Source organism: Entelurus aequoreus, linkage group LG14 (genome assembly GCF_033978785.1).
Source record: "Entelurus aequoreus isolate RoL-2023_Sb linkage group LG14, RoL_Eaeq_v1.1, whole genome shotgun sequence".
Classification (NCBI taxonomy): domain Eukaryota; kingdom Metazoa; phylum Chordata; class Actinopteri; order Syngnathiformes; family Syngnathidae; genus Entelurus; species Entelurus aequoreus.
The window spans coordinates 30727792-30746894 of NC_084744.1; the positions used below are offsets into that span (position 1 = coordinate 30727792).

At 41.3% G+C, this 19103-nt stretch overlaps 1 protein-coding gene across 2 annotated transcripts in view; it reads right to left on the reverse strand.

Annotated features, from left to right (window-relative positions):
- Positions 1-19103, reverse strand: part of LOC133664745 (major facilitator superfamily domain-containing protein 8-like) — a 69417-nt gene that overhangs the window by 10561 nt on the left and 39753 nt on the right. For both annotated transcript variants that reach the window (XM_062069637.1, XM_062069638.1), the window contains 2 exons: positions 10627-10700; positions 4857-5070 (listed from right to left, as the gene is read on the reverse strand). In XM_062069637.1, coding sequence (XP_061925621.1) covers positions 4857-5070; positions 10627-10700 — 288 coding nt within the window. The remainder of the gene's footprint in view (positions 1-4856; positions 5071-10626; positions 10701-19103) is intronic.

Sequence of the window (19103 nt, forward strand, 5' to 3'; positions counted from 1 at the left end):
AAACCTAGCTTGAGCACATGTGTTGTACATAACTCCGAGTATTTATTTTGTGCCGGGGGCACAAATCTCCCGAATTCGGAGGTCTCAAGGTTGGCAAGTATAAAAAAGCATTTACTTAATTTAAGAATATTTTATAACATATTGAGCAAAAAGTTCTCCTATTTTTTTTCTACCAAGAAAAGTGCACTTGTTATTAGTGAGAATATACTTATTTTAAAGGCCTACTGAAAGCCACTACTACCGACCACGCAGTCTGATAGTTTATATATCAATGATGAAATCTTAACATTGCAACACATGCCAATACGGCCGGGTTAACTTATAAAGTGCAATTTTAAATATACCGCGAAACTTCCGGTTGAAAACGTCTATGTATGATGACGTATGCGCGTGACGTCAATGGTTGAAACGGAAGTATTCGGACACATTGTATCCAATACAAAAAAACTCTGTTTTCATCGCAAAATTCCACAGTATTCTGGACATCTGTGTTGGTGAATCTTTTGCAATTTGTTTAATGTGTCACGACTCGGTCTGTGGCGTGGTTGGTTCTCCAGTGGTGCAAATGAATTGGACCATACGTGGCGTGCAGGTGAGGACATGTTTAATATTTTAACTCAAAAGGGGATTAACAAAAAGCGCGCACAAAGACGGAAGTACAAAACGTGGCTATGAAAATAAAACACTATAGCACAAAGGCAAAAAACTATGAACAATAACAAAACTTACTTGACATGAGAAGAGGGGCATAAAAAAGAGCAGCATGGATCATGAGGGTGAACAGAGTGGCAGGAGTGTGATGTCGCCAGGACGAACAACAGAAACAGAAAAACGTATATAGTGACATGATCAGTGAAAACAGGTGCGTGACTCTAAACGTGAACAGGTGCGTGACATGACGATGTGAACCAGGTGAAACTAATGGTTGCTATGGTGACAAATAAAATGCACAAAAAGTCCAAAACCAAAACCGAACATGACTAAAACAAAACATAATCACAGACATGACAGAGCCCCCCCCCCTTACGGACAGATCCCAGATGTCCAAAACAAGGCAGGATCGAGAGTCATGGGAGGGCGGGAGGGGGACATGGCGGTGGGTCGCCAGACCAGGTGTCCCCGAATCCACCGGGGCAGGATCAGGTGGCGGCGACGCGTACACCGCCGCTGTACCTGATGAGGTGGGCGACCCGGGAATGGCCATATCCATGGCCGACGAGGAGGTGGGCGCACTTGGCGTGGCGGCCGACCAGGTAGTGGCCACATCCGTGGCCGACGAGGAGGTCGGCGTACCTGGCGTGGCGGACGCCCATGGACTGGCCACATCCATGGCCGACGAGGTGGATGCGTCGTCATCGTGGCAGACGTGGAAACTGCAGATGAAGCAGGTGGCGAAGCTTGGCGTGGAACGTCAGGCGGCGAAGCTTGGCGTGGCACGTCGGGCGGCGAAGCTTGGCGTGGCCATGGTTGGTCTTGGCATGGTTGGTCTTGGTCTTGGATTTGGCATGGTTGGTCTTGGATTTGGATTTGGCATGGTTGGTCTTGGTCTTGGACTTGGCATGGTTGGTCTTGGTCTTGGTCTTGGCATGGTTGGTCTTGGCATGGTTGGTCTTTGTCTTGGATTTGGATTTGGCATGGTTGGTCTTGATCTTGGACTTGGCATGGTTGGTCTTGATCTTGGACTTGGTCTTGGCATGGTTGGTCTTGGTCTTGGATTTGGATTTGGCATGGTTGGTCTTGATCTTGGACTTGGCATGGTTGGTCTTGATCTTGGACAAGGTCTTGGCATGGTTGGTCTTGGACTTGGTCTTGGCGTGGTTGGTCTTGGACTTGGTCTTGGCGTGGGGGGTCTTGGACTTGGTGTTGGCGTGGGGGGTCTTGGTCTTGGCTTGGACTTGGGGGGTCTTGGTCTTGGCTTGGACTTGGGGGGTCTTGGTTTTGGCTTGGACTTGGGGGGTCTTGGTCTTGGCTTGGACTTGGGGGATCTTGGTCTTGGCTTGAGGGGTCGCGTCGTGGAGCTGTGACTGGCGGCACTTGGCGTCGTGGAGCTGCGACTGGCGGCACTTGGCGTCGTGAAGCTGCGACTGGCGGCACTTGGCGTCGTGAAGCTGCGACTGGCGGCACTTGGCGTCGTGAAGCTGCGACTGGCGGCACTTGGCGTCGTGGAGCTGCGACTGGCGGCACTTGGCGTCGTGGAGCTGCGACTGGCGGCACTTGGCGTCGTGTTGATAGCCTTGGAGCAGGGCGTGGAGCAGGTGGAGGTGGCCTAGCTGGAGGCTGTGGCTTGGCAGGTCGAAAGACTGGTGGTGGCGGCCGTGCTGGTGGCTGTGGCTTGGCGTGATGAAAGACTGGTGGTGGTGGTCGTGCTGGAGGCTGTGGCTTGGCATGGCGAAGAGCGACCCCACCTGAACAGTTCCCAGCCCTAGCCCCCCCCCCTCAAGGAGCGGATCCCAGACGCGCTCCCCGCGGTCTGGAACCGTCTTTTGGGGTGGGTGGAGGGAAGTCAGGAGGGGGGCAAAATCCTCCCCTATAAATTTTCCAAAATGTCTTTCTTTTTGTACCTGGGATTGAGTGGGTGAAAAAAAAGAAACATGTGGCATGGGCGTGGCTTGAGTCTTGGGGGGCGGGGCATGAAATTTGGGTGGGTTGGCTTGACAGGATCTGATTTCTAAAAACATGTCCTGGTAATGTCTTATCATGTTTTTAGAGTCCTTGGTTGGAGGCGGGTGATCAAAAGAAAAATAATTTAGAAAAAAAAAATCTTGGTCTGTGATGTCATCCTGGGTAAGCCGGGCAGGCTGCGGCCCATTTCCGCCCGGAGGGGGAGGAGCTTGCGGGAGGAGCTTGCGGGAGGAGCTTGCGGGAGCGCCGCGTGCTGACGTTCTTGGTCTGGAGCGGCGCTTCCGGGACAGGGATGACGCGCCAACGTCCCCGGGCCAAACGGAGCTGATCGGCACCAGTTTTCCGGTCGGACCCCACATGAGGTCCTTGCGCTCCATGGGGGAATAGCGAAGTGTCTCGGCTTCCATGGTGCGCAGGACCTCCCACGTTCCTTCGTCCAAACTTGCTGGAGAACTTTTTAGCTGGCGACATCTGTCACGACTCGGTCTGTGGCGTGGTTGGTTCTCCAGTGGTGCAAATGAATTGGACCATACGTGGCGTGCAGGTGAGGACATGTTTAATATTTTAACTCAAAAGGGGATTAACAAAAAGCGCGCACAAAGGCGGAAGTACAAAACGTGGCTATGAAAATAAAACACTATAGCACAAAGGCAAAAAACTATGAACAATAACAAAACTTACTTGACATGAGAAGAGGGGCATAAAAAAGAGCAGCATGGATCATGAGGGTGAATAGAGTGGCAGGAGTGTGATGTCGCCAGGACGAACAACAGAAACAGAAAAACTTATATAGTGACATGATCAGTGAAAACAGGTGCGTGACTCTAAACGTGAACAGGTGCGTGACATGACGATGTGAACCAGGTGAAACTAATGGTTGCTATGGTGACAAATAAAAGTGCACAAAAAGTCCAAAACCAAAACCGAACTTGACTAAAACAAAACATAATCACAGACATGACATAATGAACAATGAAGACTGCAAAGAAGAAAGTTGTAGGGGGGAACGGTGTATTAGCGACTGGCTGCAGCAACACAACCAGGAGGACTTTGACTTGGATAGCAGACGCGCTATCCGACGCTAGCCGCCGACCGCACGGATGATCGGGTGAAGTCTTTCGTCCTTCCGTCGATCGCTGGAACGCAGGTGAGCACGGGTGTTGATGAGCAGGTGAGGGCTGGCTGGCGTAGGTGGAGCGCTAATGTTTTTATCATACCTCTGTGAGGTCCCGTTGCTAAGTTAGCTTCAATGGCGTCGTTAGCAACAGCATTGTTAAGCTTCGCCAAGCTGGGAATTATTAACCGTTTAGTTACAGGTCCATAGTTTAATAGTATTGTTGGTTTTATGTCTATCCTTCCAGTCAGGGATTTATTTATTTTGTTTCTATCTGCAGTTAAGCACGATGCTATCACGTTAGCTCAGTAGCTAAAGTGCTTCGCCGATGTATTGTTGTGGAGATAAAAGTCACTGTGAATGTCCATTCCGCGTTCTCGACTCTCATTTTCAAGAGGATATAGTATCCGAGGTGGTTTAAAATACAAATCCGTGATCCACAATAGAAAAAGGAGAAAGTGTGGAATCCAATGAACCCTTGTACCTAAGTTACGGTCGGAGCGAAAAAAGATACGTCCTGCACTGCACTCTAGTCCTTCACTCTCACGTACCTCATCCACAAATCTTTCATCCTCGCTCAAATTAATGGGGTAATCGTCGCTTTCTCGGTCCGAATCTCTCTCGCTGCTGGTGTAAACAATGGGGAAATGTGAGGGGTCCTTCCTCCGGTGACGTCACGCTACTTCCGGTACAGGCAAGGCTTTTTTTTATCAGCGACCAAAAGTTGCGACCTTTATCGTCGTTGTTCTCTACTAAATCCTTTCAGCAAAAATATGGCAATATCGCGAAATGATCAAGTATGACACATAGAATGGATCTGCTATCCCCGTTTAAATAAAAAAAATTCATTTCAGTAGGCCTTTAAGGTATTTTTGGGTTCATTGAGGTTAGCTAATTTGACTTGTTTTGGAAAGTCTTGACAAGCCGAATTGTCTTGTTCTATTGGCAGATAATTTTGCTTAGTTCAAATAAAATACCCCTATTTTTTCTTGTTTTTTTCTTGTTTTTGAACACTGACTTTCTGCAGCGTATGGCCCAATGCGACCCTTAAGTCAAAAAGTTGTGACACCCCAGACGTGGCTCTGTTTTGTGTGTACCATCGCATGCAGGCATTTCGCACCTTGGAGGTTGCAGAGGAACACGAGGCACCAGACGCAGGCGGCGCAACAGATGACCAGGCCCGCAGCCAGCACCGCACGGTCCGCCACCTTCCCGCTCAGCCAGCGAACAAAGAGGAAGCCCAGGATGACCTCCACCCCACACAGGCTGTACATCACACTGTTGCCCAGCTCGCCAAAGCCAAAGTAGCGCTGCGTCAGAGGAGTCACCATGGTCTGGGGGTTGGGGGAAAACATATTGTTACAACGAGGTCATTCGGGCGGATGCAAAAACTATTTAAAATCCCAATGTGGACCAGATCAAAAGAACTGGTCCTTTTTTTATATTAAAATTATGACAATTGAGGCCCTTGATGTGGCAAAGTAGTTCAACTATTCATCGGTCAGAGGTTTGATAACCTATAAATGGCTGTTAAAAATGACCGCAGGGCTCTTTGATGGGGGAATTTTTTTTTGGTGATTTTTTTTAGGCCTGTCAAGTGATGCACTTTTTAATCAGATTAATCATTCTCTTCAATTGTGCTTCATTATGATGAATCAGGTTATTACTCGCTTCCATAAATAACATTTTCTTAAGAAAAGACCCCAATATTTGTACACTTTTGTTGTCAGAATGTAATCCAGAGACATTTTTAAACGTTTTACTTAACTGCAAGTCATTGATTTGCTCAAATTATAGTATAATAGTATGAACTAGAACATTCCTGTGGAAATTTTGATGGGCCTGCAATCTGTGCACCGGACCGCCGTACTTTTAAGATGGTGCCGAGTGTCCGAATCTGTGAGTTTTAGTTGCAAGTGTACAAAATGGGCTATAGCTTTAGCCTAAAACATTAGCATGCTTCTATTAAAATGTAACACTTAGCATGTGTGCTAACGATGGCATGCTAACAGTTAGCATGTCTCACATATGAAGTTACACGGCTGTAAGGTGTATGGCTGCGGAAGTAGAGAAAAAAGGGAAAAAACAGCAACAAAAAAAAAGTTAGCATGCTAACGTTTTCATGCTAACAGTAAAAAAATGTCACGTACCACACTGGGGTAAACAGAAGCAAATTTTGCTAAAAAAATATCATGCTTGTGTTGGCATGCAAGCAAGCTAACATTAGCATGCTATCAGTTAGCTTGTGCTATGTAATGTAATATTAGCATGCTGATATTAGCTTGCTAGCATGCTAACGTTTTCATGCTAACAGTAAACAAATGTCACGTACCAAGTTATTTGACTCTGGGGTAAACCGAAGCTAATGTAGCTTATGTTAGCATGAAAGCAAGCTAACTTTAGCATCAGTTAGCTTGTGCTTTGAAATGTATTTAAATAGGTATAATTCTGAATAAAATTTTATGGTGCATATGGACGTTTTTTAAATTACAATATTATATTAAGAACTAGAAAATTCCCAAGGAAATTTTGATGGTCCTGCAATCTGTGCCCTGGACCTCTGGCCGGGGCTTCGTCAGAAGCCGCCGTACTTTTAAGACGGTGCCGAGTGTCCGAATCTGTGAATTTTAGGTGCAAGTGTACAAAATGAGCTATAGATCTAGCCTAAAACATTAGCATGCTTACATTAAAATGTAACACTTAGCATGTGTGCTAATGATGGCATGCTAACAGTTAGCATGTCTCACATATCAAGTAACACGGCTGTAAGGTGTATGGCTGCGGAAGTAGAGAAAAAAGGGAAAAAACAGCAACAAAAAAAGAGTTAGCATGCTAATATTAGCTTGCTAGCATGATAACATTTTCATGCTAACAGTAAACAAATGTCACGTACCACACTGGGGTAAACAGAAGCAGATTTTGCTAAAAAAATATCATGCTTGTGTTGGCATGCAAGCAAGCTAGCATTAGCATGCTATCAGTTAGCTTGTGCTTTGTAATGTAATATTAGCATGCTGATATTAGCTTGCTAGCATGCTAACGTTTTCATGCTAACAGTAAACAAATGTCACGTACCAAGTTATTTGACTCTGGGGTAAACCGAAGCTAATGTAGCTTATGTTAGCATGAAAGCAAGCTAACTTTAGCATCAGTTAGCTTGTGCTTTGAAATGTATTTAAATAGGTATAATTCTGAATAAAATTTTATGGTGCATATGGACGTTTTTTAAATTACAGTATTATATTAAGAACTAGAAAATTCCCAAGGAAATTTTGATGGTCCTGCAATCTGTGCCCTGGACCTCTGGCCGGGGCTTCGTCAGAAGCCGCCGTACTTTTAAGACGGTGCCGAGTGTCCGAATCTGTGAATTTTAGGTGCAAGTGTACAAAATGAGCTATAGATCTAGCCTAAAACATTAGCATGCTTACATTAAAATGTAACACTTAGCATGTGTGCTAATGATGGCATGCTAACAGTTAGCATGTCTCACATATCAAGTAACACGGCTGTAAGGTGTATGGCTGCGGAAGTAGAGAAAAAAGGGAAAAAACAGCAACAAAAAAAGAGTTAGCATGCTAATATTAGCTTGCTAGCATGATAACATTTTCATGCTAACAGTAAACAAATGTCACGTACCACACTGGGGTAAACAGAAGCAGATTTTGCTAAAAAAATATCATGCTTGTGTTGGCATGCAAGCAAGCTAGCATTAGCATGCTATCAGTTAGCTTGTGCTTTGTAATGTAATATTAGCATGCTGATATTAGCTTGCTAGCATGCTAACGTTTTCATGCTAACAGTAAACAAATGTCACGTACCAAGTTATTTGACTCTGGGGTAAACCGAAGCTAATGTAGCTTATGTTAGCATGAAAGCAAGCTAACTTTAGCATCAGTTAGCTTGTGCTTTGAAATGTATTTAAATAGGTATAATTCTGAATAAAATTTTATGGTGCATATGGACGTTTTTTAAATTACAGTATTATATTAAGAACTAGAAAATTCCCAAGGAAATTTTGATGGTCCTGCAATCTGTGCCCTGGACCTCTGGCCGGGGCTTCGTCAGAAGCCGCCGTACTTTTAAGACGGTGCCGAGTGTCCGAATCTGTGAATTTTAGGTGCAAGTGTACAAAATGAGCTATAGATCTAGCCTAAAACATTAGCATGCTTACATTAAAATGTAACACTTAGCATGTGTGCTAATGATGGCATGCTAACAGTTAGCATGTCTCACATATCAAGTAACACGGCTGTAAGGTGTATGGCTGCGGAAGTAGAGAAAAAAGGGAAAAAACAGCAACAAAAAAAGAGTTAGCATGCTAATATTAGCTTGCTAGCATGATAACATTTTCATGCTAACAGTAAACAAATGTCACGTACCACACTGGGGTAAACAGAAGCAGATTTTGCTAAAAAAATATCATGCTTGTGTTGGCATGCAAGCAAGCTAACATTAGCATGCTATCAGTTAGCTTGTGCTTTGTAATGTAATATTAGCATGCTAGCATGCTAACGTTTTCATGCTAACAGTAAACAAATGTCACGTACCAAGTTATTTGACTCCGGGGTAAACCGAAGCAAATGTAGCTTATGCTAGCATGCAAGCAAGCTAACGTTAGCATCAGTTAGCTTGTGCTTTGTAATGTATACAAATAGGTATACTTCTGAATTTTATTTTATGGTGCATATGGACGTTTTTCAAATTATAGTATTGTAGTAAGAACTACAAAATTCCCACGGAAATTTTGATGGTCCTGCAATCTGTGCCCTGGACCTCTGGTCGTCGGAAGCCACCGTACTTTTAAGAAGGTGCCGAGTGTCCGAATCTGTGAGTTTTAGGTGCAAGTGTACAAAATGAGCTATAGATCTAGCCTAAAACATTAGCATGCTTATACTAAAATTTAACACTTAGCATGTGTGCTAACGATGGCATGCTAACAGTTAGCATGTCTCACAAAGGTGTATGGCTGCGGAAGTAGAGAAAAAAATCAAAAAACAGCAAAAAAAAAGTTAGCATGCTAATATTAGTTTGCTAGCATGCTAACGTTTGCATGCTAACAGTTAACAAATGTCACGTACCAAGTTATTTGACTCTGGGGTAAACAGAAGCAAATTTAGCTAAAAAACTATCATGCTTATGTTAGCATGCAAGCAAGCTAACATTAGCATGCTATCAGTTAGCTTGTGCTTTGTAATGTATTTAAATGGGTATAAATCTGATTTTTATTTTATGGTGCATATGGACCTTTTTCAAATTGATTCATTAGTGCCGCGATACTATACCAGTACCGGTATACCATACAACCCTAGTCTGTCCATATTTCCTCGATTGGCTTATTAGGGATGATGTTCGAAACCGGTTCTCCCGGTTGTTCGATAGGAAAAGAACCGATTCCATGGACTCGAATCCCTTTTTGAGAACCGGTTCCCGTTATCGAGGCCACTATAGTAAAGAAAAAGAGTTGGTTCTTTATTCAAATCCCTGGGAACGAATCCCAAATGGGCAATGTTATGCCCATTTGATTGTAGACTCTTACTGACACCTTGTGGCGATATGAAAATATTACGCGTCATTAGTTTGGGCACTTCCGGGTTGGCGACGTCAGTTCAGTTCATGAGACAATTGAGAAGTAGACAAGTTGTGTTAGCTCTTACAAGCCTTGGAAAAGATAAGTCTGTAAGTAAACTGTTTAACTTGTTTATGTAACTCAATATTAAGGTGGAAAGTGGTTACATTTGATACTAAGATGTTTAATGAAAAACGATTTTTGTGCACTGTTTCAATGGATGTTTTGAGGACTTAAAATGGCTGCCAGTCGTGTATTTCCACCGTCAAAATAGTTTCAACACTCAGAAGTATTTGTTTGAAGCTAATATTTACATATTGTGTATAAAATTTCAGTATGTTAATTGCATCGCATAGCTTATACATTTGTCATTGTGTGTATTTCAGTTTAAAAAAATAAAAAATAACAGTCCAGTGCAAGACAAAAGTAAAGATAGGAAAAGACAACGCAAGATCAACAACAATAAAGAGCCTAAATGGGTTAATCTGTTTTGGAACCTTATTAGACGTCTTGGGATTGTTTGTTAGCTGTCTGCCTGTGTGTGTAGTTAGTATGTTCCAATAGCAGCAGAAGTGCACTTTTTGGAGAGCTGTATTATTTTCAGTTTTGTGCCCAACGGACGGACATTATTTAACACTATATTATTATTTATACACCTATAGTGATCACAGAGACAGGTTGTTTTTGTGTTACTGTATACATTTGTTTTTCTAAAAAATCCCACTTAATATACTTTGAGTAACAACAGTCAATACTTATTTATTTTATTTTTTTCTTATAAAATAAAAGTGAGCTTTTGTTAAACCAAATATTGTGTTTTTTTTCCCACATACAACAACCTATCTGGATTCAATAAGAGAATCGATAAGGAATCGGTTCGATAAGAGGATCCGATAATGGGCTCGAACATGATAATTTCTTACCAAACATCATCCCTTTTTTTCCTCTTTCTATCCCCTCCTGCTCCGGCCCGGCTGCACCAAATGATAATATAAATACATTTAATAAAGTCAAATACAAATAAGGCAACAAGAGAAGTATCCTACACTTCTCTTTTGTAAAGTAAATCTGAACAGCCGATATGGGCATCTACATCTACTATATGATTTGCCTGAGAAGCTGAACAGGACAAAAAAAAAAAAAAAAAAAAAAAAAAAATGAAAATCATCCCAAGTAAAGATACATGCATGTACTTTTTTTTGCACTCTGAATTTGCTCTGCATTATCACTTGATCAGTTTTACAAAGTACTTTTTTTCGGCGGGTTGAGGCTCTGAGTGTGACGTGAGGACTTCTAGGAAATTCCGGCTGATGGCAGCTCTCACCTCCAGCGCAGTCTGATTGAAGAGAGTGATGAACTGAGCGGTGAGGAGAACAATCACCTCCTCCCTCAGGAACTCTACAGGGCGGAAGACAAAGAGAGAGCGGCACTGAGCAAACCAAAGAGGGAAGTAAAAAAAAAAAAAATCATAAAATCAGCTGAAGTGCTACCATTAAATTGAAAGCTTAAACTGGCGATTTATGCCGAGGAAAACGCTCTCTAAAGAGAAAAGAAAACTTGGGCAGGCAGTGCACAACTTGGCTGGGAGATAAATGGCCTGCTTATTTTGCTAAAATCCAAACTGCAATAAAGAACTAAGTGTATTCTTATCATTTCCAAATTGTGATCTATTCCAGTAGGGAATGTTGGAAAAAAAAAAAGGGACTTGGAGAGGAGTGAAAACTGAGCTGTGCTTGCTGCTAAATTTGGATACGTTGGCCAGATGGCTGAAGAGAAGTGCTTGATATTGCACTGTGTGGTCTAAGCTTTGTATTCAAATGGTTCCCATTTTGAGGCGGTCGCTTGGCAGAAGGGTTTGGTTTTATTTAAAGGCCTACTGAAATGATTTTTTTTTTTATTTAAAAGGGGATAGCAGATCCATTCTATGTGTCATACTTGATCATTTCGCGATATTGCCATATTTTTGCTGAAAGGATTTAGTAGAGAACATCGACGATAAAGTTCACAACTTTTGGTCGCTGATAAAAAAAAAGCCTTGCCTGTACCGTAAGTAGCGTGACGTCGCAGGTTGAAAGGCTCCTCACATTTCCCCATTGTTTACACCAGCAGCGAGAGCGATTCGGACCGAGAAAGCGACGATTACCCCATTAATTTGAGCCAGGATGAAAGATTAGTGGATGAGGAACGTGAGAGTGAAGGACTAGAGTGCAGTGTAGGACGCATCTTTTTTCGCTCTGACCGTAACTTAGGTACAAGCTGGCTCATTGGATTCCACACTCGCTCCTTTTTCTATTGTGGATCACGGATTTGTATTTTAAACCACCTCGGATACTATATCATCTTGAAAATGAGAGTCGAGAACGCGAAATGGACATTCACAGTGACTTTTATCTCCACGACAATACATCGGCAAAGCACTTTAGCTACGGAGCTAACGTGATAGCATCGGGCTCAAATGCAGATAGAAACAAAAGAAACAAACCCCTGACTGGAAGGATAGACAGAAAATCAACAATACTATTAAACCATGGACCTGTAACTACACGGTTAATGCTTTCTAGCCTGGCGAAGCTTAACAATGCTGTTGCTAACGACGCCATTGAAGCTAACTTAGCAACGGGACCTCACAGAGCTATGCTAAAAACATTAACTATCCACCTACGCCAGCCAGCCCTCATCTGCTCATCAACACCCGTGCTCACCTGCGTTCCAGCGATCGACGGAGCGACAAAGGACTTCATTCGATCATAGATGCGGTCGGCGGCTAGCGTCGGATAGCGCGCCTGCTATCCAAGTCAAAGTCCTCCTGGTTGCGTTGCTGCAGCCGGCCGCTAATACACCGATCCCACCTACAACTTTCTTCTCTGCAGTCTCCATTGTTCATTAAACAAATTGCAAAAGATTCACCAACACAGATGTCCAGAATACTGTGGAATTTTGAGATGAAAACAGAGCTGTTTGTATTGGATACAATGTGTCCGAATACTTCCGTTTCAACGATTGACGTCACGCGCATACGTCATCATACATAGACGTTTTAAACCGGAAGTTTAGCGGGAAATTTAAAATTGCACTTTATAAGTTAACCCGGCCGTATTGGCATGTGTTGCAATGTTAAGATTTCATCATTGATATATAAACTATCAGACTGCGTGGTCGGTAGTAGTGGCTTTCAGAAGGCTTTTAAAAGAACAAAAAAGTATAGTGGAACATGGATTTTAAAACTTACCGTATTTTTCGGAGTATAAGTCGCACCGGAGTATAAGTTGCACCTGCCGAAAATGCATGATAAAAAAGGAAAAAAACATATATAAGTCGCACTGGAGCCTGGCCAAACTATGAAAAAAACTGCGACTTATAGTCCGAAAAATACGGTAATTGGAGTGCATGTGCCTCACAATACGAAGGTCCTGAGTAGTCCTGGGTTCAATACCAGGCTCGGGATCTTTCTGTGTGAAGTTTGCGTGGTCTCCCCGTGACTGCGTGGGTTCCCTCCGGGTACTCCGGCTCCCTCCCACCGCCAAAAACACGCACCTGGGGATAGGTTGATTGGCAACACTAAATTGGCCCTAGTGTGTGAATGTGAGTGTGAAAGTTGTCTGTCTATCTGTGTTGGCCCTGCGATGAGGTGGCGACTTGTCCAGGGTGTACCCCGCCTTCCGCCCGAATGCAGCTGAGATAGGCTCTAGCACCCGCCGCGACCCCAACAGGGACAAGTGGTAGAAAATGGATGGATGGATGGTTCTCGCAGGGTTCGTAAATAGAAAAGTTTGTATCTTGAAGCAAATTTCTCCATAAGAAACAATGTCAATATGAATAATTAGTTCCAGCCCCGAAAAAAGTTTGTACCGTATTATTCGGACTATAAGTCACAGTTTTTTTCATAGTTTGGCCGGGGGGTGCGACTTATACTCAGGAGCGACTTATGTGTGAAATTATTAACACATTACCGTTGTCAAGACTTGGACTTAGGCGCGGTTTGTTCTCCCGTGGTGCAAATGATTTGGACCAGACATGGCGTGAAGGTGAATACATATTTAATTTTAACACTAAAAAAAAAAAGGAATAAACAAAAGGCGCGCACAAGGGCATAGTGAAGGGTCCGGCAACACCGACGCATCGGCGCATGCGTCGAGCTCATAGAGCGATACCCTGTGTCGGTGCGCGTACCGCTTTTAGAAAGTCACGTGACCGATCATGAGCTGTTTTGGTCACGTGACCGATACGCGAACTGTATCGCACTGACACCTCCTCTGTGCCCTGTGAGCAACGTTCCCTCTAAGGTGCGCGCCTGCGCAATTGCGCACTGCTCAAGCGTCCTCTGCGCGCAGCAAATATATGCCGCGCACCAAATCAAACCCATCTGAATTCTAAACAAAATAAACACATTTATTCTGTGTAATTTTGCAATGCAACTTTGAGTGACAGTGAATACAAGCGGCCCTAACGGTGTTCGTCAACACCGTTCAATTGAACATCGTTCAATTATTGCAACGTCTATCGAGATGCTTCGAGGACAGGAATTATATCGATCACTTTATTGAGCAAAACTGTTTATATTCGGCCATAACCACACCAAAAACATGAGTAAAACACTTCTATCTCGAAAAACTAATCATTTTCTGCCGTACAAGCCAGGCCAAAACCAACTTGTCATCTGTCACCGACACGCATACCACTAAACCACTGGTGCGTTTATGGCCACACAAAAAGTCGGACAACTCAAACACCACACAAAGTTACACTATGACTCCTCAGTCATACGTGTGCTTATTCTACTGTCATTTATTATTAATGTTAATTTATTGATATTAATCATGGAATGCTGTTACTACAGAAAGTTACAGGAATGCACACTTCATCCTACGCTTACATTTCATTGTGCAACATGAGGATGTTTAAGGGGAACTAAATGTGATCTCTGAAAGGGCTACAAATTATTTCCAAAGCAGGACCCCCACCCAGACATATTGTACAATACTAATCCATAGTTTATGAAAAACAAGATTTCTTTTATTTTCATTACAAGTGGGCCAAATCACTAATATTCCAAAATAATCTCATGAAAATGACTCCTCTCATTTGAGTGTTATTATAAAAGATTGGTTTGAGACAGGGGTGCTGCTGGTATTGCCACGTGTGATGTTGCTCACATGTGCTCCACTGAATGCTCAGGGAGTTTTTGTGTTTGCTCAGAACAATTAGAGGGAACATTGCCTGTGAGCGGGTCTTTTCTACAGCAGGAGAAATAATAACTAAGAGAAATCATCTAAAATTGAATACGTTTGAAAAACTGTTTTTTTTAATAAAAATGTGTAAAAAAAAAAAAATTTTAATTCCCAGTCCACAAGCATCCTCATTCACAACACGTGCTCTTAGTTTTCCATGTTATGAATCATGTTCACATTATTTATTGACTGTATCTAAAAAAGATAAAAATATATCTTTATTTAAATGAAGATATGAAATAATCCTAAATGAAATACAATGACTTGGTTTATATTATTGTATATACTAGGTCATAAAATCAGTGTCAGTTGAGTCGGTCCATAGGTTGCCTGTAGGGATTTTTAATGTCCAGCAGATGTCAGTATTTAGTGACACAGTATCGACACAGTATCAATACAGTTTTGCAATGTGTCGAAACGCTTCATGACGCCTCATCAACCCATCACTACAAGGGCGGAAGTACAAAACTTGGCTATAAAAACAAAAACTCGCACAAAGGCAGAACTATGGACATAAAACAAAACTTGCAAACTATGGCATGAATAAAGAAAACTTACTTGGACGAGAAAGGGGCATGAAAAAGAGCAGCATGGATCATAAGGGTGTGTAGAGAGTGTGATGTCGCCAGGCTGACTTCCTGGCAACAATGGGCTTAAATAATAGCGACATGATTAGTGAAAACAGGTGCGTGACATGACAGGTGAAAACTAATGGTTGCTAGGGTGACAAAACAAACAAAAGTGCACAAAGAGTCCAAAACAAAATTGAACATGACAAAAACAAAACATGATCACACAGACATGACAACCGTAAAATATTAAATATTATTTAGCTCATTCACGTAAGAGACTTTACGTATAAGATTTCATGGGATTTAGCGATTAGGAGTGACAGATTGTTTGGTAAACGTATAGCATGTTCTATATCAGGTATGTCCAAAATGCGGCTCGAGGGCCATTTGTGGCCCCCAGCTAATTTGTTAACGGCCCCCGCCCGGCATATTCTGCAAATACTACATGTAAAACATGAAAAAGTGTAATAAAAGAGTAAACAGGTGAAATGTAACAAGAAAAAGTGGCAAAGTTGACACTAATAACACAAAGCTGCCATGCGGACTGTTATTGACCTATTGAAGGCTCCAATTACTTCACTGGAACAATTCCACTTTGAAATATTTTTTGGGGAAAATATTGCATATTTTGTGCAAAACAAAGTTTTCTTTCACAAAAAGGGCAACAAACAAACAAACAAAAAAAAATGAAAAAGTTATAAAATCTTATAATCAACAGATCTACGGACTTAAGCGTTAATAGTAAAAAAAAAATAATAGAAATTTGGCCTATTTTCAACACTTATTCTTTTTATTTTTTTATTGTTATGAATTATTGACCTATTTAGGGTTCCAATTACTTCACATCAAATATTCCACTTTGAAATGTTTTGGGGGAAAATGTTGCATAGTTTGTGTGTTTGCCATATAAATAAGGGTTTTGACATAAAGGGCATAAACATAAAAACAAAATTTTAAAAAAACGTCATAATGACAGACAGACCTGAAGTTGATCTCGAGATTCAAGCGTTAAATGAAAAAATAATAATTTATGACTTATTTCTAACATTTTTATGACTGAGACCCTTCATGGTACCGGGGACCAAACTTGAGGAAAGCCATAAGGTTAAAAAAAAACAACCTATATATTGTATTGGTTTTAAAAAAAATAAAAATATAAAAATGGCCCCCGCATGCTTGGATTTTTCAGTCTGTGGCCCTAAGTGGAAAAAGTTTGGACACCCCTGTTCTATATGTTATAGTTATTTGAATGACTCTTACCATAATACAGCGTTTCTCAAAGTGTGGGGCGTGCCCCACTGGTGGGGAATAGAGACATGACAGGTGGGGCGCGGGTATTGGGAGGACATTTCACTTTAATTTTTTTTTTTTTCAATTATATTCTTAGATTTTTTTTTTTTACTGTGCTTTCATTTTCTATACACACTGTAAATCATGTTGTGATTCTGTCTGTGAAATCCGCTATATAAATAAATGTAAATTACTTATTTTTCCTGTAGGCTGTAAATTTCTAGGTAGGAGCGAAAGTTTGACAGACATAGCAACAGTAACTAATGGGGGCGGGGCTAAGCGGAAGCTTTGTGAATGGCGAGTCACTGTGCGAGGATTTGCTGTTTTGCAAATACATAAAAAATAGAGCCACTGCTGATGAGCTGTTCAATATAATGGACAGTTTCCTCAAAGAACACGACCTTAAATGGGAAAACTGTGTGGGCTTTTGCTCTGATGGCGCACGGACCATGGCAGGGTAAAGAAACGGGCTGCAGGCTCTAATAAAGAGGGTTGCGCCAAATGCGCATTGGACACACTGTGTCATTCACCGGGAAGCACTCGCGTCAAGGCAGCTCAGCCCCGAATTCAATGAGGTTTTAACAGTGGCAGTGTCAAGCCTGCAACCCCGATTTGAAAAGCTGTGCAGTGCAAAACAGGCTCATTGCAGCCACTAATGCTGGAGTACTGTAAAACTCATGTTCACTTGCCCTGTCTTGCCGAATGCATTAGCTCCTCCTTTTGTTTTTGCAAAGATTGCAAAGTGGCACTTTTATTTTTATTTATTATTGAACTCGATGCAAGTTATTTGATTTATTATTGAACTTGATGCAAGTTATAACACTTTTATTTGATTTATTATTGAACTTGATGCAAGTTATAACACTTTTATTTGATTTATTATTGAACTTGATGCAAGTTATAACACTTTTATTTGATTTATTATTGAATTTGATGCAAGTTATAACACTTTTTTTGATTTATTATTGAACTTGATGCAAGTTATAACACTTTTGTTTTATTTATTATTGAACTTGATGCAAGTTATAACACTTTTTTTGATTCATTATTGAACTTGATGCAAGTTATAACACTTTTATTTGATTTATTATTGAACTTGATGCAAGTTATAACACTTTTTTTTTATTTATTATTGAACTTGAGGCAAGTTATAACACTTTTGTTTTATTTATTATTGAACTTGATGCAAGTTATTTTATTTGATATTGAACTTGATGCAAGTTATACCACAGCTGCACAGTTATTTTATTTATTATTGAACTTGATGTTATTTTATGTTATTGACTTTGAATGTATACAACTTGATGTTACTTGATGTTCAATAAATTTGAAAATGTTAAGCTTGGCATTAGCGTTCTGTTGGGGCGATGGGGGCAGGTGGGGCTTGAAAACTCCCCCTTGTCCAAAGTGGGGGATGACAAAAAAAGTTTGAGAACCACTGCCGTTTATATGTTACGTTAACATACCAGGCACGTTCTCAGTTGGTTATTTATTTGTCATATAACGCAGTGGTCCCCAACCAATCGGTCCGTGGTACCGGGCCGCGCAAGAAATTAAAAAAATAAATAAAAATAAAATATTTGTTTTATTTTAATTTTTTTATTAAATCAACATAAAAAACACAATATATGCATTATATATCAATATAGATCAATACAGTCTGCAGGGATACAGTCCGTAAGCACACATGATTGTATTTCTTAATGAAAAAAAAACAATGAAAAAAAAAAAACACTGATATAACGTACACTTATTCAGCCTGTTGTTCACTATTCTTTATTTATTTTAAATTGCCTTTCAAATGTCTATTCTTGGTGTTGGCTTTTATCAAATACATTTCCCAAAAAAATACGACTTATACTCCAGTGCGACTTATATATGTTTTTTCCCTTCTTTATTATGCATTTTCGTCCGGTGCGACTTATACTCCGGAGCGACTTATACTCCGAAAAAATACGGTACACTTTAAACTAGGCCTGGGCGATATATCGAGTTTGTAAGATATATCGATATATTTTTAAACAAGACCATATAAACAACTCTCAGGGAGAGCATGTCCCAAATTCCAAGCAGTCGCGGGGAGGACATGCAAACTCCACACAGACAGATCCCGAGCGCAGGATCGAACCCAGGACCTTCGTATTGTGAGGCAGACGCACTAACCCCTCTTCCACCGTGCTGCCCTATATACTGTATATATATTATGTAAATATTACATACATGTTATATTTATATTGCTACAATGGTACAATTTTAGTCTACTTTATACCTTTTCGGTATAGCTCGGTTGGTAGAGCGGCCGTGCCAGCAACTTGAGGGTTCCAGGTTCGATCCCCGCTTCCGCCATCCTAGTCACTGCCGTTGTGTCCTTGGGCAAGACGCTTTACCCACCTGCTCCCAGTGCCACCCACACTGCTTTAAATGTAACTTAGATATTGGGTTTCACTATGTAAAGCGCTTTGAGTCACTAGAGAAAAGCGCTATATAAATATAATTCACTTCACTTTTTGTTTTCGCCCTCTTTTTGTGCCCTTGTGTACATTATCCTTTGTTACTGAGCTACTGTGTGGAACAATTTCCCTTGTTTGTCTAAGTGTAAGTTCTACACTGCTCTGTCAATAAATTCATTATTGTGCCCCCGCTACTCTTTCCAGCGTGTGCAACTAGACAGATAGTTAACAGCATGAAGAAACAAAGTTGCAGATCGCTGT